Source organism: Polistes canadensis, unplaced genomic scaffold, assembly GCF_001313835.1.
Source record: "Polistes canadensis isolate GaletaPanama2010 unplaced genomic scaffold, ASM131383v1 scaffold_19, whole genome shotgun sequence".
Lineage (NCBI taxonomy): Eukaryota > Metazoa > Arthropoda > Insecta > Hymenoptera > Vespidae > Polistes > Polistes canadensis.
The window spans coordinates 832,764-859,809 of NW_014569566.1; the positions used below are offsets into that span (position 1 = coordinate 832,764).

A 27,046-nucleotide genomic window follows, 5' to 3' on the forward strand; every position below is an offset into this window, starting at 1 on the left:
ATATATACACGTATATAACATAGTAATATAATACATAAATGTTATATGTTTTATTCTCTAAACTTAGTGCGTTATGCGATAATACATATGCACGATCATAGTACATACGTATAAATTCCTTGGCCTAAAATTTCAAAAAGGTATGAAATATTATTCTTTGTATTTAAAACTGTGCAGTGTCTGGCGCAATGAAATTGTTGTTTTCTTATAACACAATTTCTATTTGCATCACATTATTAATTAAAAATCATGTTTTACATCTGGAAGATATATCCTCTAGCAGCAATTAAAATATCATATCGTATAGTTTAACTTCGATTAATTTGAAGTTTTATCGAGAAATTTCATATACAATTAAATTTATAAAAATCATTGATATTTTAAGGTGTGTTCATTTAAAAATTAAAGTTTCGATACAATAGCATATAAATGACTGCAAACACTTCAGACATATTTTCAATCTTAATTAAACTTTGTATTGTTAATTACTCGAATATAGAAATTTTTTATTGTACCAAAAATTGCATAGAAAAAAGAAGAAGAAAATTTATCGTATATCTGATTGAAATCCAAAATTTGCTGCATCTATGCTACAGTATGTACACCTAGCAAGCATTACCGTTTTGTTAGAATATTCTCACCTATAATAAAAATTCTTTCTCGTGGACTCGTCTTTTATATTATAATTTCTTCCAAAAAGTTCACACTGATTATATATATATGTGTGTGTATATATATATATATATTAACACGAACAAAATATGGCATATTCGGTTGTTGATTGATCGTTTAAAGATTAAAAAGCATATGGCACTCAAGTCCTATCCTTTTTTTCTATTCTAAATTCTCTTTTTGGAATATAAAAAATAGCATGTTCACAAGTGGAGAGGAATATATCTGTCATCACACTACGTTACATTTGAAAATCTCTGTGTACAGAGCGTGTTTGTTTGTATTTGATATTTAAATGGCAATTATGCCATTTGAATTTGTAGTTGGAATACAAATTAATCGAAAGTCTTTTTCAAAATTGTTTAACTGTAAACGTAGTGAACTTTATAGCAAACGCCGACTCTTTTGCACCATCATTCTTTATACTTTTTCATTTTAGTGCGAGTGCAATAGTTTAAATCTATTAAATATGTAAAAATGAAAGAATGTCATGATTTTATTTAAAATACATTGTGCTATTCTCTTTCTCTTGTAACTGTGCATAGCATCATATATCCTTATCATTGATATTTCACATTATTTTGTTATTCCGTATTTATTTTGATTATTATTATTATTATTTTATTTTTCTTTATTTTTGCAAAATAAGCTTAATATTTATATGAAAAATAATTCATAGGCTCTCAATAATGTCTATAGCGTCAGATTGTATTCATGTAATACACACACGCACACAATCTGTACAATACTGTATCTATTACATGCAACAATGGAATTACAAAGTATGATATTTGATATATGTTTGCAATAAAATAATATTAATATATATATATATCCTTAATTTTTAAATAATCAAAATACAATAAATATCAATATACACAAAATACGCTACAGTTCTGTTCTCTTACTATTCGTATCTTGATAAAATGTTTTTAATCGTAAACAATGAAGTATTTCCACGAAGAATAATAGTAATTTTTCAAAATAGTAATATCTACAAGTTCTCATTGATTAATGTCGAACTTATCGTTAGTCTTGTCTTGTTTTATTATTTACGTTAGAAATTCGACATTTTCAAAATCTCATTAATAATTTTATTGCATACAATTGATTGATGTAAAAATTTGTTGTTGGTTTTTTGATTTTTTTTCGATGCTATGGCACTGTTTATTTATTTAAAACTATATGATACTAAATTTTTGTTCAACTTGTAAAATTTGTTAGTATATTGATTGCTATAGTAACTAACATGTATATCTCCTAAAATTAATATTTTCTTCCTTTCCTCTACCGTCATTGTAAATATAAAAATCGAAACTCTGGCAGCTATGATGGAGTAAAGCTTTAGTTATTATTCTTTTTTCTTTTTCTTTTAATCTCTTTCTTTTTCCTTCGACAGACACAACACATTCACGCAATATCATAATAATTTAATGAGTATACTTCTAATCAATAAAATCTACTGCAAAATTAAATTGAAAAGCTATTTGTTAAATTGTTCTTTCTCGTGATTTGTTTTCCTATTTATCGTCGTATCGACTAGTTCACCGATAAATATAATATCGTATAAATTTAAAAAGTTCCTTCTTCACGTTAAGATAGTAAGAAAATTTTTGTTCTATGGGTTTAATAAGTAAATGTTGTAAAATTATTACAATATTATACTTTCTCGTTGTCTAAACTTTCAAGTCTTGTTTGTTTGTTTGTTTTTAAATGTTACAACTTACATTAGGACCGGGAAGTTGCAAATTGTACTTTATTTGTAACACGGTGAACTGCAGCTGCCAGAAAAATTTATTAAATTGTATGCGCTGCTATCTTTTCCTTTTTTTGATACATCTAACATATCCTTTCTTTTTTTTTTCTTATGACCAAACTAATTTCAGTCTGTCATTTCATATAAGTGTGTGTTTACCTAGGTCAGTGAGATTCCATTTTCTTCGTAATTTATAACATAATGCATCTTCTTTGTCGGCGCTTTTGTGGTTCCGGTCTTAAAACTGCTCGTACTGCTTCATCGAATACTTGCTTTAATCCACGTTGTGTGAGAGCGGAACATTCCATGTATTTTACAGCACGAATCTGTAATTCAAAAAATGCACATATCATTTTTTGCTAAGCGATATCTATGATGGATATCTTAACCAAAAATAAAATATATGATTAAATATGAACCTTATTAGCCAATTTTTGTCCCTGTTCTCTTTTGATAGCACTTAGTCCTTGTTCAGCTAAGGCAGTTAAAGTTTCACGATCATCTCGTAAGTCTATTTTAGTTCCAACAAGTATCATTGGTGCATCTGGGCAGTGGTGTTTTATTTCTGGATACCATTTACTAGTAACATTTTCAAATGATGAAGGACTTGTTACAGAAAAACATATAAGAAAGACATCAGTCTGTGGATAAGAGAGTGGCCGAAGTCTGTCGTAGTCTTCTTGGCCTGCCGTATCCCAAAGTCCTAAGCTTACTGGAATTCCATCTACGACCATGGGCGCTGAATAGTTATCAAATCTAAACATAATTAACATATAATTGTAATCATATTAAAATCAATTATTACTTTATTCAAAGCTACATCTTTAATTAATATCTATATATATATAAATAAAATCTAAATAAAAATGATATTTTAGATTATTAATTAATAGCAGACAATATAAAAGTAATATTTTCTATTGGGGAAAAATATATAGAACATTAAAAGAAAGATATTTTTATATATCCTGACACACAAGATGTTTTGCAAAAGGACAATATCAGATAAATGGCTTCCTGTATACAGTAGTAGTATTAGTAGTAGTAGTAGGGTGCTCTTATTACCACTGCATTACTATTATTAGCCATACCAGTTCATCGTTCTAAAGAAGAGATATGTAGAGAAAAAATAGAAAGATGATTTCCAAATGGAAGAAAGAAAGAAAGAAAGAAAGAAAGAATAAAGAAACAGAAAATAATCCCTAATAAATTAATACTTATTTAGATATACTAAATAGCGATATTAGATTGCGTTCCACTTACACAGTTGGTACGTATTCTCCAGGAAAACTGTCCGTAGTGTATGATATTAACATACATGTTTTTCCAACCGTTCCATCTCCTACTACGACACATTTGATGGGTCTACCAGAGCTCATGTTTTCGATTCTGAAATGATAAACAATCTCATGTGATTCTGATTTTGAAGCGATTAACAAAAATATATTAATAATTTAGTATTTATTATTATAAACGTATATTATACTTTACAATTAATACAAGAAAGACAAAATTAATCTGTAAACAATTCCTACAATGTAATAATAAAAAGATATAAAAATAATAAGTTACAGATTAATAATAAATAGCTATTTTAAATAATCTTTATAAAAATATTTTGATAATATTATATTCGCATAGAAAAAAGAAAGAAAATCAATAAATTAAAGAAAACATTAATTCTACCTATACATATATGGATAGAAAAATATTTGTAAAAAATTATTATACTATTTGGGCATATAGAAACAGGAACTCTCTTTGATGATTAGTCAATAAAACGCAAATAATAATTAATTAAAAGATAATATTTCAAACTAATTAATTGATCGTATGAATATGATATAACATATTTGATTTTTTAACTGTAACACTAACTAACACGCGTGTTGACTTGTTATAGATAGCAACAATTAAATAAATTATTAGTTGATATTATAACCATTTAACTTAAAATACGAAGGGCTTGTCCTAGAAGTACTACAGTGTTACATTTAAAGTTTCTATGTCGAGTTACGTCGAATGGAATATAAATGATATATTTCTAATATCACTCACCAAAATACGTAAAAAAAAAAACAGAATAAACGAATTCTTTGTTAGAAACTTAAAAAACTTATTTAACACCAGTTCGAGAATATATATATATATGTATCTATATATATTATGTGTCTATATGTGTATATGATTGGCACTCTTCAAAAAATCACAAAAGCAGATGCCATGATGGTGTTGCGGTTTTTCGAGCTCATAGATGTAGTCAGACGTAGTCCTCTGCTTGGTGACAGATGTTCGACAATCACTTTTTCCTTTCCTCTCCCCACCGAAAAAGTTATTGTTCGGAACGGTTCGGCAGAGACATCTATCACACGATTTATTTATCGTTCCAATAAAAATACTCGTCGTTATTTTAGATGCAACCTCAATAACAACATAAGTAAACATAATTCTTTATAAATATTATTAATTAACAATTAATAATTTTAAATAATTATATTTTAACTTTTGAGATTGTTTCTTTCTTTATTATAAAATATTTGTCATTTGTGTATGCTTTTGGCACTTTTAAAAATTATTTCGATACTCGTATAAGCATTCGTTTCGATTACTCTATGTAATGTAGTCTATGATAAAGCAGGCTGGTCAACTGTAGAAAAAGAAAAATACTTTCTGTTTAGGTTATATATATTTTGCTTTTTCCGATAGTAGTGTGGCAAGTGCATCCGTGTAAGTTTATGTGAATTATTTGACGTTTTTATATTTGAGTGAATTGTTTTAATAAATTAGTTTATGTTTTATTAGATGGATTAAAGAAAATTAAGTGACTGTAAAATGCCTTCTCAAGAGATTGCAGTTCCGCAACCCCCAGCAACCGAAGTCGAAGAAAATGCACCTTCGTCCCAACCTATCGTTGGAATTATTTATCCTCCTCCAGAAGTTAGAAGTATGCTTTTACTTTATAAAATATGCAATTATTCTTTAAGGTTATGTTATGAAAGCGTTGCATAATATACAAATCATTTGATGTAATAGATTAGATTATCTATACGTATACTTTTTCTTTATACATTTATTTAGATATTGTTGACAAAACTGCTAGCTTCGTAGCTAGGAATGGACCAGAATTCGAATCGAGAATTAGACAAAATGAATTGGGAAATCCGAAATTTAATTTCTTAAATTTTGGTGATCCCTATCATGCGTACTATCAACATAAAGTTAAAGAATTTAAAGAAGGCAAAGCACAGGAACCATCTGTTGGTACGGGTGCTGGGAAAACTGTAAATCTTACTGCACATCAAAAGCAACAAGAGATTTTGAAGCAAGTTGAACAGCCTTTTGTTCCTAAAGATCCACCTACAGAATTTGAATTTATCGCTGATCCTCCTTCTATTTCTGCATTAGATCTGTGCGTATCAATTGATTATATTTAAATGTATTTTAATCGAAAGGTTATTAGTTTTTATATTAATAGTTTTCTTTATTTCATTTTAGAGATATTGTCAAATTGACAGCACAATTTGTAGCACGTAATGGACGTCAATTTTTAACCAATTTAATGAACAGGGAGCAACGTAATTTTCAGTTTGATTTCTTACGTCCTCAACATTCATTGTTTCAATACTTTACAAAACTTTTGGAACAGTATACTAAAGTATTTATATTTTATTAAACATTTCTTATGTTTATTTATTTATTTTGATTGTTAATAATTTTTAATATTAATAGGTATTGATCCCACCTAAAGATTTATTACCACGACTGAAAGATGAAGTTTATAACATGGATAAGATTTTGGAACAAGTTAAGTATCGTGCAGAATGGCTGAAATATCAAGAAGCTCAAAGACGTAAAGAGGAGGAAGAATTAGAGCGGGAGAGAGTCGCTTATGCTCAAATCGATTGGCATGATTTTGTTGTTGTTGAAACTGTTGATTATCAACAATTTGAAGTTGGTAATTTTCCAGCACCGACGACTCCTGATGAAGTCGGAGCTAGAGTTCTTATGCAGGTAAAATAGATAACGATAAAAAAATATTAAATATTCTTGTTATTTAAATACTCATTTGTATTAAATGTTTTTTAATAGGAGCGTATAGAAGAAGGTGAAGATGTTGAGATGCAAATTGACAGTGATGGAGAAGAAGAAATGCAAACTCGTACCGATGGTGAAAAAGATCGTGCGAAGGATAACAATCAGGTGAGTAAATGTATTAGAAAATTTGTATTATTATTATTACACACAAAGTATTAACATTATATGATTGTTTTCAGGTACAAGATATGGAGGAGGATTCAAGTGATGACGACGACGTGTCTCCACCAGGTGATTCTCATAAATCTAAAGATTCTAAGGTACGAGATGCAAGTATGCAACCTCCGCCATTACCACCGACACCTGGTAACGTTGTCGTTAAAAAAGGATATGATCCAAAGCAACATGGTAAGTGAAAAGCGAATGTTATGAACATTTTGTTTATATAATATAAGAGGTATTATTAATTTATTAATATTTTATACGTTTTAGCTGTTAAAGCGGCTCGTCCAGTTGCTCCTGATGAATATTTGATTTCCCCGATTACGGGAGAACGTATACCTGCTAGTAAAGTGCAAGAGCATATGAGAATAGGTTTATTGGATCCACGTTGGGTAGAACAACGGGATAAACATTTAGATAAGTTAGCGCAGCAGACTGTGTTTGCTCCGGGTACTGCGATTGAGGCCAGTCTTAAGCAACTCGCTGAAAGGCGTACTGATATATTTGGTGTTGGTGATGAAGAAACTGCGATTGGTAAAAAGATCGGTGAAGAAGATAAGAAGAAAGATGACAAAGTTACATGGGATGGTCATACGTCTAGTGTTGAAGCAGCGACTAGAGCAGCTCGAGCAAATATTACCTTAGAAGAACAAATTCATCAAATACACAAAGTTAAAGGACTTCTTCCTGATGAAGAGAAAGAAAAGATTGGTCCGAAACCTGCCAATCGTGCAGCTGAACTTTCCCATATGGCTGCTGTTGCCTCTAAGCCTCAAGCTACTTTGAAAGCACCTCCTAAACCACCAGCACCGAAACCGATACCAGTTCCAGCTCAACCACCACCACCACCAGCCATGAGTATGCCTACAATGGCAATTCCACAACCAATGATGCCGCAGCCACCAATGATGATGATGGCTCCTATGCCTCCAATAAGACCACCACCACTTATGAGTATGATTTATTATTTATTTATTAATATTTTATATAACGTGAGAATATTTTTATATGATTTCAATTTCAGCACCCACTATGTCACCATTTATGCCAACACCACCACCTATGCAACCACCAATGGCATCAGCTGTAAGTACTTTTGAATTTGATAATCTTCTGAAAAATATTCCAATTGATTTTAATTTAATATTATTATTTTTGAAGATCGGTATCAAGCATACTGCGGAACCTATGGAGGAAGAACCCCAGGCTAAGAAATTGCGTTCTGAAGATACATTGATTCCTGAACAAGCATTCCTTGCTAGAAATAAGGTAGGATACATTTTATATATAAACTTACGATTGCATTTGATTATTTTATTTTATTTTTTTCTATTAGGGTCCGGTACAGTTGAATATTGCTGTGCCCATGATGACAGAAAAGGCGGAATGGAAATTAAATGGGCAAACATTAAATATCACTTTGCAATTGAGTGATACTGTCGTAACTATGAAAGCTTTGATTCATGAACAAACTGGTATGCCTCCAGGCAAACAAAAGTTGCAATACGAGGTACGAATTATTTATAAATAATAATTATTATTATTAATTGTAAATTAATAAAAATGAATTTTGTTTAGGGAATGTTCTTTAAAGATGGTAACACACTTGCTTACTATAATTTATCATCTGGAAATGTCATCAATCTTCTTCCTAAGGAAAGAGGTGGCAGAAAAAAATAAGTGATCAATTCTATAAGTAAGTTTCAAATTCTTTTGACAATCCATCATTATATGATATTGTTTTATCAATGTAACTACAAAAATTATATTTTTTCGAATAATATAATCTTTAACGATTGTATCTATCACAATATGACGTGAATAATTTTGTTGAGAAACTATAATTACAAATAATAAAAAAAGAAGATGATTTAGATTTATATATTATTATTATTAATACAATATGTTTTTAAATAAATTAATGATAATAAGTTAATTAACATATTCAATTTGGCATTATATTAGATTTATATATACTATATTATATTATACAATTAATATATTAGGAATCAATAGATTTTTATATATTAAAGATTCGCTTTTACAACAAATTGCACTTTTAGTTATTCTTGTACTTTTAAGCACTAAGGCACTGAAATTTAACCCTTTCGTTATCAGTGACCCATATACGGGTCGTCCATGCAAAGGCCCGTATATGCGAGCGACCCTTGTGAGGGTCGTAAACCATGCAACGATACGTACGTATGAGCGAATCTATATGGAACGATACTCTCGTTAAAGCATGTCGTAACGAAAGGATTAAAAAAGTAATGAGAGAAAGAGAGAGAGAGAGAGAGAGAGAGAGAGAGAAAGATAAAATTAAGTGCAATAGTAAAAAATATTTAAAAATCGAGCAAAGTATTAAGAGATCAGTTCTATATTTGTGCAACGTATATAAGTTGTTTATGATTTTCGTATACTTTTATTTCTTTTTTCTTTCTTCTCGAGAAAATAAAAACTTAAGAAAACGTGCGTGTATGCATGTATGAGCGTATGCACGTGTAAGTATCATAAATGCATGTAAATCATACGTGACGTATTTTTAGTTGCTTAATCAGAGATTCTAATAGACTAATCTTCTATCAAAATTACATTTCACTAGAACTTTCATTCTCTATTATGAATATTACCTATAAAAGTTATAGGTAGAATTTTTCTATTACCCAAATAGTGTGTAGAATTATATATAAATGCGTTTAAGAATGCATATAAATTAGGTACCTTTATTTATCATTGTGTGGGTGTATATGCAGGGTGTTTCAAAATTTCCCGAATAAATGGATTGGTTGTGAAAGGTTAATTAATCGATAAGAGAGTCTTTAGTTTACGATGCAACAGTAAACAATGCTGAGGAACCATGTTGCCGTATTCAAGAAAATTGTCAGCAAATTTAAACAACACCTGATAGTTTTGAACGAGCGAGAAGATTCCGAAGAAGTGGCTACTTCGAATAATTTCGATAAAAATCATGTAACAACTCGTATAATAAAAAAAAACGTCTATGATTAGGAAACATACACGATTGTATGAATTTTTGTTTTTTCTTATTTTAGAATATTGAAACCATTCCTGTAATTATACTCGTATACTTTGAAATATACCCTGTATACAAGAAACACAATGATATGTATCTCACGATATAAAATAATAGAATCCGTTAAAAGATAATTAGCTAAAGGGATTTATATATGCCATCGATGCATATAATTAATCGTTTCCTGTAATAATTTATTATCACTTATCTGACTGCTGCGATAGATTTTTTTTTATTATTCTTTCAACTAACTTTCGATAACGTTGCGTCATCGGTCGATATATCTACAATATATAAAATTTAATTATTTTATCATTCGAGACATAGTTAGTAATTATATTTATGTGCTTATTATATTTATTTATATATGAAATTTAATTTATGATCATTTTGTTAAGATTTTAACTTACAGATTCGGCATCGTCGTACGGCCGACAAACAAGTTTTGGTTCTGGTAAACATGCAGTTATTTCTTCGAAGTTAAGTTCGTTTCTTAGCAAACCGTGTTTTGCTTGATACGCTGCACCCATCATTGCCGAATTTGTAATTTCCTATAAATATATATATATAATAATAATAATAATAATAATAAAAAATATATATAACAGAAATTATAATAATAACAATTACCGATATATAAACAGGTGAATTAAAGACATCAGCAAGTACTTGTAGTATAGTTCTATTAGCAGATGCACCACCTGTCGCTATTATTCGTGTATTGGGACCTAATTTAGGATGAGTAACATTTAGAAATAATAGCAAAATTGTCTAATTAAAAATAACGCAACACCAACCAATAACAAAACCAAAATCTTCAGCGTACGCTCTTTTAGCGACAAATTGGCCTTCGATGAGCGCTCGGACTTCGACTTCTTTTGAACTGTATCGATTAATTTCGTCATTGGCTTTATTAAATCTATAATCACCGATCACGGACGGTAAAATTTCCTGTGCATCAAAATATAACCCAAAATTTCCGAAATTTCCTCGAGGCGTACTTTCTAATAATTCGTTAAATATTTGCCATGAACCTTCCGCAGCACTCTTACGTATCCTTTCTCTAGTCAATGATCCATTTTTAAAACTAAACGTGTATATAAATCTAATATTACTTAAAAATCTTCTATAATATTTAATCAATAGCATGTAATTTAAATTATTACCAAAGTAATGCCATATATGCGTCATCTTCAATAGGATTGCAAAGAATATGCCCATCAATAACAGTTTTGGGCTCGTTCAACCATAAAAATAAAGTATCGCTAGTTCCTAAACTGCATGCGATGTCCCCTTTTTTTAATCTCATTCCTGTACATTGTGTTAAATAATATTTATAATTTTTTTTTTTAAAATATACAACAACAAAATTTTGATTAATACAAATTAACAAATCCATTTGAAATCTTCACAGGTGGTAACACGTACCTACCAAAGAACCTGGATTATCTCCCGTAAATGCGATTATCCTGCAAGCCTCATTGAAGCCAAACCTTTCAACAAAGTAAGGCGATATCGGACCGATATTGTTGTAGGAAGAAATCGGTTTGCCTAATTTTTTTCTTAAATCCGGTGCGCAAATCTATGAAAATAAAATGATGACAGAAAAAAAGAATGAAATTATTGATAAAGTTAATTTAATTTCAGTTTTCTTCAAAATTGTATACAATTTACCTCTAGTAAACCATCGTCCCAATCTTTCGTACGAATATTTAGAAGATTCATTCCAGAACCATCCGACCAATCGATCGGTGCAAAATCACCCAAGAACAATGATGCAAGAAAACTACTGATCAAAGAAATTCTCTACAATGAAAAAATAATAATCGATCGATAAAAATCTTTAGAAAAATTAGATAAATATTTATAAAATTTGTTAGCGACAAAATTTAAACGATTTAAACACAAACAATGTATGCACGTAAACAAATATGAGAAATATTATATCGATTTTATGAAAAAAAGATAAAAAAGAAAATAAGAAGTAAAATGATGTGTCGAGATGCAAACGGGATTAGGTAGCACACTAAATATTTATTCAATACTTTTTAATACCTCGATTGTACGCTGTTTTCTAGTGTTATTTTTATTTTATTTTTTTTATTACTTTATTTTTTTTTTTTCAAAGAAGCCGTAGAATTTTTTTACTAGGTATACCTCGGTATTACTGTAAGCTTCTGGCCTCGTTCGTGCAATCTTTGCTATTTGTGGTCCTGAAAATCTTTCGTATGCTCGAGACCCTGTTATTTCTGCTAATTTCTGTAGATAAATTGAAAAATGTTTATTATCAAATTTTAATCGTTATTACGTAGATTACAAGGATTACACATACTTTAGGATCGCCAGCGATCGCTTCCAAAATACGACATTCATTAGTTGTACTGGAATCCATCCAAACAGGTGACTGAACTATCGAAAAGGACGTTGCAAATTGTTCGTGTAAAAATTTACTTGGTTCTAAATTTTGCAAGAGACTTTGGCTACCTTTACCCCAATAAACTGTGCCGTGTTGCTGTTAAATAATATTACGAATTATATCGTTGAAAAAATCAAAGAAAAAAAAAGAATGGGATATCGTAATTAGTAATATTAATGTAGGTTTATTTTTTTTTTACTTGAGCACATCCGGAAATAGCGGCAACTTTACTAAAATCAACTCCGCAAACTCGTAATTTATCTAAGATCATATCTAAAGCTTTGACCCACATCAAAGCTGGTGCCACTACTACGTGGGACTCGTATTTCTTTTGCACGACACCTCCGTACGTTCTAAAAAAAAAAAGAAATAAAGAGAGAGTATAAAAATTACAATCATAATATTTGACTCGTATTCTCGGATATATATATAAAAAAAAAAAAGTATGCATTGAATATTTTCTTATAATTATACCTAAATTCTGGTAGATCATTATCGAATTGAACACTGGTTTCATGTAGGATACAGAGATCGTCATCGACCACAACAGCCTTCAACTGTCAACAAATAGCAACAACACGAAACTTGATTTATTTAATTATCGAAATAATATTTCTTTTTTAATTCGATCTTATATATATTTCTTTCCATTTCTCTCTTTATTTTTATTTATATATTGATAAAATTTATCCATGACATTAGATTAAAAACGACCCGGCAAAAAATTATTGCATACGTCAAAGCTTGCTTGCTTGCTTATAGCAACGCAGCATTGACTCGTGTCAAAGGGTCGTCGTCGTCGTCGTCGTCGTCGTCGTCGTCGTCGCGCGCGCATCATTTTTATAATTTGAATAAAAAGCGCGCTTCGAATCGAAATTAATGCTCATGCGCACAATAACGGCTCTCGAAGATTCGAGTGAACATAGGAGATAGTCGCGAGAGGTATGTACGTTAAACAAAGTTCGGAACTGTGATATTATTCTTACTACGAGAGCATACATTTATTAGATATTAAAATTATCGATAATATAGTTGAATTTTTGTAATCCCGGTTAAGCGTTAAATCTAACGACAACTACAAAAAAGGAAGGATAAATACGCGATGTCAATAGTCACGCTTGTAATCGTTCAAGGAATCCCGATTGGAGTTGGTAGCGAAAGAGATCACGAGAGCAGCAGTAAGAGGAGGAAGAGGAGGAGGAGGAAGAGGAGGTGGTGGAGGAGGAAAGGGTGGTGATGGTGGTGGTCATCATTGTTGAAGAGGAGAAGAGAGAAGAGGGAAAGGGTTTAGAAACGCATGGCCCGACCATTCTCAACTTTACTATCGAGATAAGAAGAACTGCGCGTAAGCGACAATTCCTCTTCTTTTTCAAAGTAAATAACTGTACATGTATATATATATTATATATGTATAATATTATTTGTGTACAATGTGTACGCAATCGTACGAGACGATGAATCAATTGCTTTTTTTTTGTTTCTTTCTCCTTATTTTGTATTTACTCGCGTACCCGTTACGTTCTATTTCTTTTTCATGAAGTCTTTTGTTTTTTTCTTTTCCCCTATTTTTTTGAAATTGAAATTGTTGATATGGTAGGACAGTATCTTTACCTGCTGCGTGCTGAGATCGAGACCTAAGTACGTCGCGTTCGAGGATGCCCCCATAATTTATAGATTATTTCTTCGTTGTAGAATGAGTTGCACTTGGCTCGTTTTGCTGTCTGTCAGTTGTCGAGTTGTAGGTAACAATAACGTCACACCTTGACTACCTCTAGTTCTCGATGGAATTCGAGATGGTGGGAATGAGAGGGAGAAATAAAGAAAGAAAGAGAAAGAGAGAGAGAGAGAACAAGCAAGATAGAAACACGGAAGGAGTGCGTTGATGTAAATAAGAAAGACAAAGATAGAAATAAATAAAGAGAGAAAGATAAAAATAGGAAGAGAGAGAGGGAAGGAGATAGAAAGTCGTAGGAGGCGTTGATTCAACTCGTAACACACGTTTCTCTCCTATAACCGCATTGGCTTTAACTGCTCGCGAAACTAACTTCGGTTCGCTTACGTTTTCCGTTTCCAACCTCTTATTATCAACGTGGCATCGTTGTTACGCGCTATTTATCTTCTCTTTCTTTATCTAACAACAACAACAACAGCAGCAATAGCAACAATAAGGATGACCACGACGACGACGACGCATGACGCGTGACCCCGGTGAAAGACCCTCGACTAATCTTATCGTTATTATTATTAATAATGATCGTTCCGCATTACGTAAGCTACGTTTTACCGTTTAATCGGCTTCGAAACATTTTTATTATCGAGCTACTTGCACTTACGGCATGACAATTTCTCTTTCTCTTTCATTTACGTTCCCCTAAGGTATCGTGATACCTTAGAGAGAGAGAGAGAGACGTAAGGTAAGTTGAGGGTAGAAAAAATGAGGTTAAGTTTCTATCGGTAGTTTCTAATTTAACGAGTTCTTCTTTACCGACGGTCCGTTCTATTTTATTCCGACTCACCTGATATTACATTTTTATTCCGCTCCTGCTTGGTTACCTATCGAGAGTTGTCAACTCTTATCGATAACTTTTTTTAATATTTATTGTTTAAATAATTTGTTGTGATTATTATTCGATTAGAAATCGATTAAAAGAAATCGTTCGTTTAATCGATCGTTATTTCATTAACATCCATTAGCTCGTAATTGATTCGTTAATCGTTTTACATAACGGTAAACACAAATCAACAACTAAACGTTTGATTTATTTAATTATCACTTCGTGCGTATCACAATTTAAAATGTGATACTTTTAAACATCGAAACTTTATGTGCTTGGACGCACGTATATCTCTGCGCTTATTTTCATATATACGCATACATAGATACGAAGATACCTGCGTAGAAAGTCTAAATAGTATTTTCATTCAAATTCATTCCGTGGCCGTCCTTGATTCCACGCTAATCCGCACTTAAATTTCTTCGTTCTCGATCGTACACTCAATTCTTTCGTAAGTAAACGTTCGAGTCAACGTTCTTTATTCTCAGGGACGTTTAAAAGAAAATATTTAAACTCTTATGCAAATTAAATTATTTGCTTAAAATCAAGTCGGTAAGGTAGATTTTATTGATAACAAATATCGAATTCCCGAACACTTGGATCATCCTACAACAAATATTAACCCTTTTTGCACTCGCGAGGCCTTTTTAGTTTGGTCGAATCAGCAACTCGAGACGACATTTCGCATATTTGCTGAATTTCTTCTTACAGTTATCTTGAAATGCTTTCACACACACAATTTAACATTTAAAATCTTTTATATTTTAACATTTATATATATATATATATCTTTATTATATACTATACAAAGAAGAATATTTGTTAAACATTAAGTTTTGTATTGTTGTTTTGTGTGATATTACATAAAGTAATTTCCAAGATGCATTCTCATCAACCATTAATATATAGTTTGGTGTTTTTCGCCAAACTTTATTCGTTAATAACAAACCTTGCAATCCTTCTTAATTCTTGTTAGCATAACATGTATCTTCTCATTCAATTGGATTCCATCAAAACTGCAGGTCAAAGTAAAAGCTCGAATTCCTAGTCTCGTGATATCAATCGTGTAGGTGGACCATTATTATAGTCACGTAACTACTCAAGTTTATACGTATGTATGTACTTGTCTACGTACACGTGTATTTACACGTATGATAGTTTATTCTTCACTTAATCCAACTAATCAGTCTAATCGAGAACGCTCTATTTTTTGCGCCTTATTTTTGTGCATTGCATTTATGCGAATCCCTATTGTTTAGCTTTCTTTTTTCGTTTTTTTATTATTTTAATTTTTCAAATTAAGAGAATTTTACTGATTAAACAAAGTTAGATTCATTTCAAAAAATTCTTTTTCTCTCTCATATATTATATACTTATATTAATAATTAATCGCGAATGAAAAATCGAACTCATGCTCACTCGAACTGATTCTTTCATCGTAATCCATACTTATCCGTGTCTCCGTAATTTTAAAAATAATATTCCTATTGCCACGACTATCGAATTCAAACAATCGTCGTAGATGATATTCACTTACAATGCATGTAAACGATGTATTTAAGATTGTTGTTTTGCACGTAAGCGTTGTTGAAAGTATTCATAAATCGGTATTGTCCAAATAAAACCTAAATAAAAATATGATTATCATTTGAATTATATAACCGAGAGTAACCTCTCGAGTACAAACGATAAAATCCCAACATTTTTTTCGATAGATTTTACAATGTAGGATAGAAAAAAAGAAAAAGATTAGTAGTCTAATTTAGTTTGTTCCTTAATTAACATAATTGTAAGCAATGTTTACAACGGTGAAGGGATGGAATACAACGATGAAAAATTAGAATAAGATAAAAGGTTTGTTGGATGATGTTAGCCGATGCTAGCAACAGCAGGAGGAGCAGCAGCAACAGCAGCAGCAAAAGCAGCAGCAGCAGGAGCAAGAGTAGCAGCAGTTTGTTTGTGTAGTGGTTGACGGTATGCGGCTGGTCCAATGAAAGGCAGAGAGAAAGATAGAGGAGGAAAATAAAGGGGGACTGGGGGCTGGGGGAGGGGAAGAGAAGGATAGGGTTTATCGAGGGTGCCAGGGGGTCTGGCCCACGCCTGTTTGTCGGTCCCGTTGCCCTATAATCGTGGTATAGAGATAATGGTTTGGTCGTAGGGACGCCAACGGTGCACACTGTAAAAGGGGCTGCAAGGGTAGAAAGAGAAATAAAAGAAAAGAAAAGAGAAGGAGGGGGGCGCCAGAGTGGCGTCGAGAACGGCTGGKTCCCTCTTATTCTTTGAAAAAGACGAAGACGAAGACGAAGAAGAAGAAGAAGAAGATGTGGAAGAAGATGAAGAAGATGAGGATGAAGAAGAGGAAGAGGAGGAAAACCGATCGGCGTGTCCAATCGAGCGAAACTTTCCCTCCTGGCGCAGCTTGAAGCCGTTTGGCAAGGCTCCTCCTCTTCTTCTTCTTCTTCTTCTTCTCTTCTTTTTTTTTTCCTTCTTCCTTTCTTCCTTCCTTCCTTCCTTCCTTCCTTTTTTTTTTTTGTAAAGAGGCGCGACGATTTCCGACATCCCATCGCCGCAGATCGAAATCCGATTAATTGAGGAGTAAACGAGTTGAGGCGTCCAGGAGACGAACGTCGAAAGGAGAACGATCTTATCGAAGGGGTAGGATCGTAAAACTACGATCGTATCGTATTCCAAGAGAGAAAGAAAGAGAAAGAAAAAGAGAGAGAGAGAGAGAGAGAGAGAGAGAGGAGGTGGGAGTAAAAAAGAAAGGTAGGAGAATAAGGATGACCGTATCATCGTGTGGCGTCGGTGTTCGCGCGCCAGGCCAAATCTTTATCGTGTTTTCGTTCCGGTTTCTTTGGAATCGAGCTTGGTTTTTATTACGGCCGATCGAACGATTTCTTCGCGAGAAACTCTCTTTCTCTCTCTCTCTCTCTTCTCAATTCGTTTAAAATAAGCGCGTATTCCTCCCTATGCTATATCGAATTTGCATCGGTTTGATCGTTGGAACGAGAAGAGATGATGTGTTATGCACAGGGTAAAAAGAAAATATAGAAGGGGATAGATAGGGTAACTGTGTTTTATTAGAGGATGGGATGATGCATCTAACATACACGAATGAATTGACGAATTTCTAATCGGGGCGGGGGGTGGAAATAAAAGCGTGGGTTGAGGGATGAAATGATGGGTAGAGGGAGGAGGACGGGTGGAAAGTTTCATTATCCTCGCGCGCGCGATGAAGATGAACTGATAATAAGAGTTAGGTGGAATAGTAGGATACAAGAAGAGGACGATGCAGATGACGAGGACAACAACGAAGAACGAAGAAGACGAAGAAGAAGGAAGAAAAAGGGTGATCCCGTGGAAGAGAAGAGCGGATGGCGACAGCCGGCAGAGCCTCGTCGTCGCCGATGTCGACGATGGTGAAACGACGAATGGTCTCTTTCTTTCTCTCTTTCTCTCTGAGCCGAAATGTATGAGAGAAAGATAGAGACAGAAAGAGGAGGGGTGAAAGAGAGAGAGAGAGAGACGGGGAGGCGCCGATTCCAGCGACCGGCCGGCGCTGAGAGTCGACGCCAAGCGTGGCGTCGCCAAACGTAGTGACGCCTCGTCGGCCGACACCGTTGACGACGACGACGACGACGACGACCACCACGATCACCACGATCACAAAGACAACGATGGGCAAAGCCGACGGAGACGGCGACAACATCGTCGTCGTCGTCGTCGTCGTTCCTCGACGCGGCCAATGCAAGAATAACTCCTTCCACGTTGGCATCGTAGTATCGGGGGTGAGTCGCCAAGCTGGAGGGCGCCCTACCTACCCACTCTCTCTTTTCTGACTGGCAACCCTTCCAGCAATCCCATTCCACCACCTCTTCTTTTCTCTATCCTGTATATCCTTCGAAATCACTGAAATCACCGGCCAGAACTAGCCTAGACTCTGATATCTTCTTTTACCTACAAAGTTATTCTTAATTCATATCACCTAGATCGTTGTCATAGTTATCGTTGTCATAGTTGTCGTTATCGTTGTTACTGTTATCTTTAAAGGAAAGGTAAGAAAATGTTAAGAAACATACACGTATACGTGTTTTATTATCTATCTATTTCCTAATTGGTTTTTTTTTTCTCTCAGCCGATATAGATCTAGTTTCGCGTCTTTCTAACTTTCTCAGGTAATAATTAGAAAATTAGATTCTCGTTTGTACGCAGATAACAATATTATTTTAACAACTTACTTTAACACCAGCAATCTCTATCTTATCATCTTTAACCATATTCTATTCATTTCTATTATTTCTCTTCGTCATTCTTCCTTCTTTAAACGTTGATCTATTGAATCCTGTCTCTCCTATACACAATTAATCTGTAAAAAAATAACATAATATAAAGGAAAGGAAAAATTAAAAATAGGTAGAATAAAGACAATAAGAATAAAAACAAATCAGTGGAGATGGGGTAAAATCGTTTGAGGAGTGTGTCGCGAGTCAACATACAGGATCCAAGGGGATGATCGTCGGTAATCTCAGCGATTACGAAGATCGAGAGTCCTAGATGCGGAGAGGGGGATGATGGGACGGGGGACGGGGGACAATAAGTCCTTTTCTTTTTTCTTTCTTGCCTTCATTCTTTCATTCTTTCTTTCTTTCTTCTTTTTTCACTTTTTTCCTTTTTTTTTTTCTTCTTTTTCTTTTTTTTTGTTGGTCCGGACCAGGCAGACATCGGGCGCCGGGTATGGAGACGTCCTGCTCCCTACTACTACCATCCTGCATCCGCGTTTTAACCCATGCCAGATAGGAGACGAGGGTGGAACGCCTATATCCCGTCGCGTATATCCGCGGAAAGTAGAGAAACGAGGGAGCATAAAGGGTGGAGGAGGAGGAAGAGCAGGAGAAGAAGAAGGGATGTTCGGGGTTGACGGGGGTTGAAGAGAGAAGGGTGGTGGACGACTACGTCGGCTCCAGCGTGGGGCGCCAAGTGTTTTGATGCTTGTTATGCGAAGGGGAGCCTGATAAACAACGAGATGGAGAACGGACCTGGATCATCACCATCCCCCTACTACCCCTTCGCTCGCGACCGACTGGCTACGTTTCTCTCATTACGAAAGCATCGATAGATACGTCGACACCGATTCCTTTGTATCTTTTTCCTCTTTCTCTCAATATTGTTTTTTCTTTTAAACGTATTCTCCCCGCAATCTTTTATACTTTTTTTTATTAAGCTGTCAAAAATATGTCGATATTTTTTCTTCTTTTCTAGTTTATATTTCGCTAACGACTAATTTATCATAGTCAATTAGAAATGATTCTTAGGAAAGAGAGAAAAAAAGAAGACAATTGGGTATGGGGGTGGGAGGTGGGAGGTAGAAATGGCGGCGGGAGATTCGAAAGGATCATCCCCGTACGCGTACCTTCTTTTTTTTTTCTTTTTCTATATACGCGCGCATTGTTGCACGCCGTACGACCCGATAATAATAAAATGGATAGGCGCTTTTCTTCGAATGTGTGAACACCGTCGTTTGAAAGAATATATTATACGCACGGGCGTGTGTACGTGTGTACGTGGGAGAAAGATACGTAGGTGGACGACGACGAGAATGGCGTCGAGATCGGTGTCGTCGGCGAGACATCAGCTTGCACCCCCTATGAAAGAAAGAAAGAAAGAAAGAAAGCAAGAAATAAATAAAGATAGGAAGGATGGAAGAAGATAGGGATTGAAGAAGAAAGGGGTGGTACCGACGCCAGGGATGCTGGAATTGCTGGTCCTCTGGTGGTTGGTGGTGGTGCTAGTGGTGGTGGTGGTGAATCAGAAGGAGAGGGTCGGATTCCAGTCGTGTCCTCTCCACGCGCCACCGACTAAATATTGTGCGACCATCCGGCTCAGGATCAGTCGACGCTCGACGACCGAGACGGTCGGTGGCCCGAGACGTCGTCCTCATTCTTTCGCGATCATCATATTTTATTCTTATCGATAAGTTATTCGCGATTCGATTTCATAAAGGAAAATTAATACACCACGTATGTACGTATCTATTTACTCAAAAAACAAAAAAAAAACAAAAAACAAAACAAAACAAAGAAATAAATATAAAGGAAATCGACGTTTCACCCGTTTATAATATAAGTCGAAATAAAATGATAGATTCTTATTATAATATATATATAGGGCTTTGATTTTCTTCATCCAATCAATCGAATTTCGGCCGTGCCAAAGGAACAAATATCCCCTTGAGCAAGCGCCAAACGTTCGAATATTCGCGAATAAGCGCCTGCGCGGAATAAAAGACCAATCCTATCGCTCGTACGTCGCAACAGGTAAGGGGTTAAAGACGAGTTTGGAAATTCCAAGATGTAGATTCCTTCCATATGCATGCGTTTTATTTGCTCGTTAGTTTCAAATTAAATATATATATATATTATGATGATGAATTAGTTCAAACATTGATTTGATGGGTACCCAAAGTTTAGATACGAACGATCGATTAAGTTAGAGTCAATCTTACCGACCCTACTATTATCGTAAGATGGCGGGAAAGGGATGAGGATTAATTCACAAATTGGTTTCGTCGTAAGGTGGCACTGAGTTCGCTCGAGGAATTACAGCGGGCCAATGTGCGGTATGTTGTATGTTGCGCTGGCAAGAGGGGTTAGGGAGGGCGGAGGGAGGGAGGGAGAGAGAGGGTGATGGTGGTATAGACATGAGATCATGGGGAAGGGGCAGGGGTGAGGTAGAGGAAGGAGGTTTGGTCGGACAGGCGCCTACGGCGGGAATCCAAGTGGCGCCAGCGTTAACGTAAGCGTCAGTCTTAGCGCCGGCCGTGCGTCCGGACCGGCCGATATCATCCAGGAAGTTACGAGCCGCACCTGTCCCATCATACTTCTCCCACCTTTCCTTCTTCTTTTCCTCCTCCTTTTCCTCTTCCTTCTCCTTGTCGTCGTCTCTTCGTACTCAACGTCGTCGTCGTCGTCGTTCTCTTCGTCTTCGTCGTCTTCGTCTTCGTCGTCGTTGTTGTTGTCGATTATATGCAGGGCCGTCGCAACGCAGCTGCACGATCAAAACCATTTCCCGAGGCTTCCGCTGGAAGCTCGTTTGGCGAGAAGGATAAAAACTCTAATAACGGAAGCGGAAAATTAAATAACGTTAGATATCATCCGTCTTCATTACATCATTAGAATCTTTTATCTTTACCTATTCTTAGATAAGTTATCGCAACGATGCAATTACCATACTTATTGTATCTTCATTCCTACCAAGTTATTATTGATAGCTCGCGTCATTCTTGATCGAAAAATTGAAAATTTCGATCGAGTCACGCAAGCCGAGTCTGAAGTCTATCGAGGAATACTTTACAATCCGTCGCGTCACTTTGAATAATCGTTAATGCGAAATCGCGTAAGGACTGACGCCAGAGATGCTAATAACGATCAAGAACGATTACTCGCTGGTATTCGATTAGGAATATTACTGAAATCATACGAAAGATTCATTTCTTTTTTCCTATTTTTATTTTCGCGTTATGACTCGTTTATATAGAGACGTTTCTCACTGTAATTTTGTAAATATAGGTATATCGTATTTGTTAACAGTCGAGTTTCTTGTCGAACTATCTTACGAAATTTTACGACACTTTTTTGGATGAGATAAACAAGCTAAAATTTCTTCGATGTTGGCGATGATTGGTCATTCCGACAAGAACTATTACTACTACTACTAATACTACGTGCCGGTTCATCGGTACCGGCGAGTTACTGAAAAAGATTAGCCTGGTACCGAGAATAGCGCAAAATGTCTCCGCGCTTCGCGAAAGATGAATTGTAGCGGAATCGTGAGTGGTCGTTTCGAAGAACGACGATGATCACTCTTTCTCACTCTCGCTCATGTTAGACTTGGAATTTGGAGCGTTGACATCGGCGCCAAGCGAGGGTTCAAACGGCTACCAAAGAGAAATACCATTTTCTCTCTTTGTGTCGAGTGTCAAAGCTCGTGAAACCTCCGGGGAACGCGCGAGGACAGGAAATTAATAACATGTAATCATCCTCTAAGATGTGTCCACTCATCTCCGTTTCTCTATTTGTTTTGTTTTTATTTCAACATCTATTATTAACATTGGGAGATAGATTTTGTAGAAAATCGTGGTCGTCAAATACTCAGGACACGTTATGTACATTAATTTTCTAAAATAAAAAACAAATAGAAAAATGTTTAGAACTGCGTTTGTAGTGTTCTATACGTTGTTCAGTACTTCTATACTTAAATATCTATGTAGGTTTTATTTGATTTGGTCGTATATACCGTACGTACGTTCCATTCCTCGGGTTACATTGTTCTAACTAGGCACCGTGTTGATCGTCAGTCTCATCGTGACTCCACATTAGCCACTGTCCGTTTCGTCCGGCAACGGCAGCGGGTGCCATCGGCGCGATATGTCAAGAATGGCGCCATGCTCCGAACGTTCGTTCGGCTCCGTGGCATCGGGAACGCGCCAGTAATTTTCGCGTTTCGAAATAGAACGAAATAAAAGTAGTACGTCGTAGTACGGGGCTCTTTCGGGCACGCACACTATGCACTCGAAATCGTTTCTAAAGATGGCGCCGATGATGAGGACACGTCGCGCGAGTCCTCCTTCATGTTTTAGCCTCTTTTAATTCATCGCATCATTCCACCGTTTCATTTTAACTTATCTCTTTGTTTATTGTTTCTGCAATTTCTTATGGTATAATATTTTGGTACAAGGAAAAAGGAATAGTAATATAAACAGTTTTAATTCGAATGAAAAGATACTACAACTATTCCGACGGCCTTGAAGAATTTTACCGAGCTTCATGGTGTCGTCTAGACGTATATAGGAGATGTAACATATATATATATATATATATGTGTGTGTGTGTGTATGTGTATATATATATATATATATTATTATTATATATAAATATATACATATTATATCGGTAAGAGTGGAAAGAAGAAAGAACGAGGGACAGTTTGCGGAGGCCAGGCGCCTGATTACTAGCCAGCTCCGGACGCCAGACGTACATAACTAAATAACTTCCTAAATTCTATATCATTTAAGAACGGGCCTTCGAACGGACGAAATAACGCGTCTAGACGACGCTCAGGAGTCGGGAGGGTTGGGATAAGGGTGGGGAGAACGAGTTCCGATGCGAGTAGGCGTGCACTTACCCTTCTTCCTTTCTCTCTTTCTCTCTCTCTCTCTCTTTTTCTATCGTTTTTTTTTGTTTTTCAATATAATGCACCGTTCCTTTGAGCGATATATTTTGAACAATGCGAAATTTTGCGAAAATCAAAAAAAAAACATTTCGTTAAGGAATTTTTTAATCGATTATTGAAAGTTCGGGATGGAACAGTGAGAGCACAACCATAAATTTGCCTTTTGGAATACCATTGAGGAAAGTCCCGTCGGCTTATTACAATATTACGTCCGCGAAATCGCGAAACGAGTTTCTAAAATTAGACAATTTATGAGCGACGATCGCACGACAGTGTGCAGTGGTATGCCACTCGGGATCCTTTTTTAGCGTTTCTCCTAATTTCTGACCGGTCTGGCGCATACCTGGTCTCCCAAAGGCGGGTTTCGGATTAAAGAGCGTATCGGCATTTTTTTCGGGGATATCGAATGGGGTTTATCTTAAAAGTCGGCACCGGGATTTTGCACGCCTTCCTATCGAAATCTAAAAGCGTGATTATCCTCTAACACGTTCTCCTACTCTAATTATATCTGTTTGATTTACATTATATACACAATACATAGATCATTGATTTATTGATCAAAATCATTTTTCTTTATTTGTTTTTTTCAGATCGGACAATGATACGAGTACGTATACGCGTTACTGAAGATAACGACATACACCTTGCAGATATATCATCTGTAAGTATAAATATCTTATAAGGAATATATTATATATATATATGATTTTGCATGAATTTCACTCGGACTTCTCCTCGGCTCTGAATGAAACATTTGGTAGTCGGTTCGGGCATAATAATGAACCGGTTTATTACTATTCTCCGTGAATGAAACATAAATATATATATTTATATGTATATATGTATGCGTAAACAAGCAAATGGGAAGAATCTCGTGCTCGTTGGCTCGACGAAACTTTCCCTCGATGACCACGCCAATGTTCATGGACGAATACGAAGAGAAGACCGAGTTACAAGTTCAAATCTAAGAAAATGGCCCAAGCAAAGGACCGAAAGTTTTGTCGAGGAAATTTAAGTTAAAGGTTGAAAAGGTTAGAAAGGTTACACAGCAAGGGACTATTGAAAGGATAATTCTTTAGGCGGCATTATGACTTTGTTGAGACCAAATCCTATTTCTTTATTCATCGAAAGTGCGATCCTCGGCTTAGAAGAGCCGTCTTCTTTAGCTGAAAGACATCGTGACCGAAATTCGCCCCGGAATGTCGACCCCCAGGGTGAAACCACTTCATAATGATCGTTTCTGGCGCCACGCGGAGGCGCTGGCGTCTGCTTGGCTCAGCCGATAGAGGAACCAAGAACGAGCCGACTGACCGAGCCACCCGTCTCTCTTCGGACGAGTCCATCTTGCATTTCTACCTTCCCCTCTTTCTCTTTCCACCCTTCGCCACTTCTTTTCCACTTTAGATCTTTGTAAAAGAAAGGCCGGCGACCGAAGTCCTCGCTTTCCCTTCCTTCCTTCCTTCCTTCTGATTCATCCTGTCGCATTAGTTCCAGACCTATTAATCTTGTATTTTTCTAAGAATCTTTCCAAATTTGTCTGCGTATATTAGAAATGACAAAATATCATTCTAAACATATTATTAAGGTATTTATTATAGATTACGAATAAGATAGATCATTAGCAGTAACAAAATTGAGCAATTATTCTCGATAATTTAGATATGACGAGACAATTTATCGGTATTGTTGCGAGTATTAATTGGAGAAAGTCTGAAATCATCGGATAAGACAAAAGCGAAGAAAAGTCATTAGTTTAGAGAAACGTAATGAAAAAAATCTGGCGATATATCTCGTAGCGTGTTAGGATCGACGGCGCCGGTAGTAGAATGGGTGGGTGGGATGTGGGGAGGGAGGGGATCTCTCTTTCGACAGTGGCGCCTCGAGCGGCGAGCGCCGGAAGCCCTGTCGGCGGCGGCGACGGCGGCCATGTTTAACAATCTTCCTTGTGTGTTTAGTATGCCGCAGTCGGTGTATCGGCGCGCCGTGACGAAACACACGGAACGAGAGGTTGAGCAGCAACGAAGTTGCAACGGTGGGGCGACGGCGGAGAAGAAAAAGGAGGAAAAGAAGGGTGAAGTATCGAGATGAGTGGGGGGTTTTAGTGGATAAGGTGGTGGGGACCCTCGTTGGAAATCGGTGCGGCTCGAGACGGGAACCTCGTGCGTGAAACGGACAGTCGCGTCGTCGAACTGAACCGAGTCGAATCGAATCGAATCGTAGTCGAACGACGAACGCCGGGGACTACTTGCGCTTCGTATTTTGCTTATGTATTCTTATTCGAGGAAGAATAAGAATAAGAAGAAGAAGACTTAAGAAGCTTTTGTGAACTGTTCATTATAATTATTATCATCATCATCATCATCATTGATGAGAGTATTTCAATCAAATAGAATATTCTAAAGTGACAAAGTGTACGAGGTCTAATAAGGAGAGGAAATCAAAGAGGAAGAGACGAGAATATCGCGTAACTGTTTCGAAAGAAGCAGAGCAAAGGCAGGAGGTAGAAGTAAAGTAGAAGTAGAAGTAAAAGAAGAAGAAGAAGAAGAAGAGGAAATAGTAAGACGCACGCGTTACGAATCAAAATCTCGCGTGTCCTCGTATTCTCATTTATATATTTCTCATCTCGTTGGCAAAAAGAGAGAGAGAGAGAGATAGAGGATTCTCCTTGTTCTCCCCTTCCGTGTTTGAGTGCGCCTCTCTCGGTCGTTCTCGGTGGATCGCGGTAGCAATTCGAAGAATGTGACAGTGCGCGTCCTCGCGGTCGGCTCGCGCAAACGAATCGCCCACCGGCGATGGATGATGAGCGAAAAACACTGCCTGTTGCTGTTGTTCTTTTACTTGTTCTAAGTATCGCGGTGTGAGAACGTTGATAAGGAGGAATAAGAAGAATAAGAAGAAGGAAGAAGAAGAAAAAGAGATAGAAGGGAAGGGAGATAGAAAAGGAGAGAAATCGAAAGTTAAACGACAATATCGGTAGTAGTAAAGAAAAAGAGAGAGAGAGAGAGAGAGAGAGAAAGAGAGAGAAAGATAGACGATGCGAGCGGAAAATGTCAGACGGTGATACGCGAGCACGGATGACGGGGAGCGATCGACGCGACGATCTCGAGTCGGAGGTTGTTGCAGTGTCG

At 35.8% G+C, this 27,046-nt stretch overlaps 3 protein-coding genes and 1 long non-coding RNA gene across 10 annotated transcripts; 2 read left to right on the forward strand and 2 right to left on the reverse strand.

Moving 5' to 3' along the window:
• Nucleotides 1-1,561: 1,561 nt before the first annotated feature.
• On the reverse strand, nt 1,562-4,742 carry LOC106793822 (ras-related C3 botulinum toxin substrate 1). Its single transcript, XM_014761054.1, has 4 exons — nt 4,487-4,742; nt 3,692-3,817; nt 2,848-3,184; nt 1,562-2,754 (listed from the first exon to the last, which is right to left on the reverse strand). Exons 2-4 carry the CDS (start codon nt 3,805-3,807, stop codon nt 2,620-2,622), a joined length of 588 nt encoding a protein of 195 aa, XP_014616540.1. The 5' UTR covers nt 3,808-3,817; nt 4,487-4,742; the 3' UTR covers nt 1,562-2,619.
• A 330-nt stretch (nt 4,743-5,072) lies between these two features.
• Nucleotides 5,073-11,428, forward strand: LOC106793819 (splicing factor 3A subunit 1). Of its 4 annotated transcripts, XR_001382465.1 has the most exons (14): nt 5,073-5,155; nt 5,231-5,372; nt 5,507-5,837; nt 5,924-6,083; nt 6,158-6,439; nt 6,518-6,628; nt 6,703-6,871; nt 6,956-7,639; nt 7,710-7,771; nt 7,847-7,954; nt 8,022-8,195; nt 8,264-8,381; nt 11,134-11,291; nt 11,367-11,428. XR_001382465.1 is itself a non-coding variant. In XM_014761046.1 (13 exons), exons 2-12 carry the CDS (start codon nt 5,261-5,263, stop codon nt 8,363-8,365), a joined length of 2,295 nt encoding a protein of 764 aa, XP_014616532.1. In that variant the 5' UTR covers nt 5,073-5,155; nt 5,231-5,260; the 3' UTR covers nt 8,366-8,381; nt 11,134-11,331. The 4 variants fall into 4 exon arrangements, 3 of the variants coding, with proteins under 3 accessions (XP_014616532.1, XP_014616534.1, XP_014616533.1); XM_014761046.1 differs by lacking the exon at nt 11,367-11,428 and having other exon boundaries at nt 11,134-11,331; XM_014761048.1 differs by lacking the exons at nt 11,134-11,291; nt 11,367-11,428 and having other exon boundaries at nt 8,264-8,560.
• Nucleotides 8,647-14,693, reverse strand: LOC106793821 (xylulose kinase). 4 transcript variants are annotated; one of them, XM_014761053.1, is made up of 12 exons: nt 14,469-14,693; nt 12,610-12,692; nt 12,335-12,488; nt 12,052-12,231; nt 11,877-11,978; nt 11,394-11,525; nt 11,148-11,301; nt 10,886-11,030; nt 10,517-10,806; nt 10,350-10,447; nt 10,130-10,270; nt 8,647-10,003 (listed from the first exon to the last, which is right to left on the reverse strand). In XM_014761053.1, the coding sequence occupies exons 3-12, from the start codon at nt 12,425-12,427 to the stop codon at nt 9,920-9,922; spliced, it is 1,419 nt and encodes a 472-aa protein (XP_014616539.1). In that variant the 5' UTR covers nt 12,428-12,488; nt 12,610-12,692; nt 14,469-14,693; the 3' UTR covers nt 8,647-9,919. The 4 variants fall into 4 exon arrangements, with proteins under 4 accessions (XP_014616539.1, XP_014616538.1, XP_014616535.1 ...); XM_014761052.1 differs by lacking the exon at nt 14,469-14,693 and adding an exon at nt 14,420-14,455; XM_014761049.1 differs by lacking the exon at nt 14,469-14,693 and adding an exon at nt 13,747-14,398.
• On the forward strand, nt 12,932-26,920 carry LOC106793823. Its single transcript, XR_001382466.1, has 4 exons — nt 12,932-13,077; nt 13,269-13,509; nt 24,509-24,579; nt 25,874-26,920. It is a non-coding gene; the product is annotated as an uncharacterized LOC106793823 (long non-coding RNA).
• The last annotated feature ends 126 nt before the right edge of the window (nt 26,921-27,046 follow it).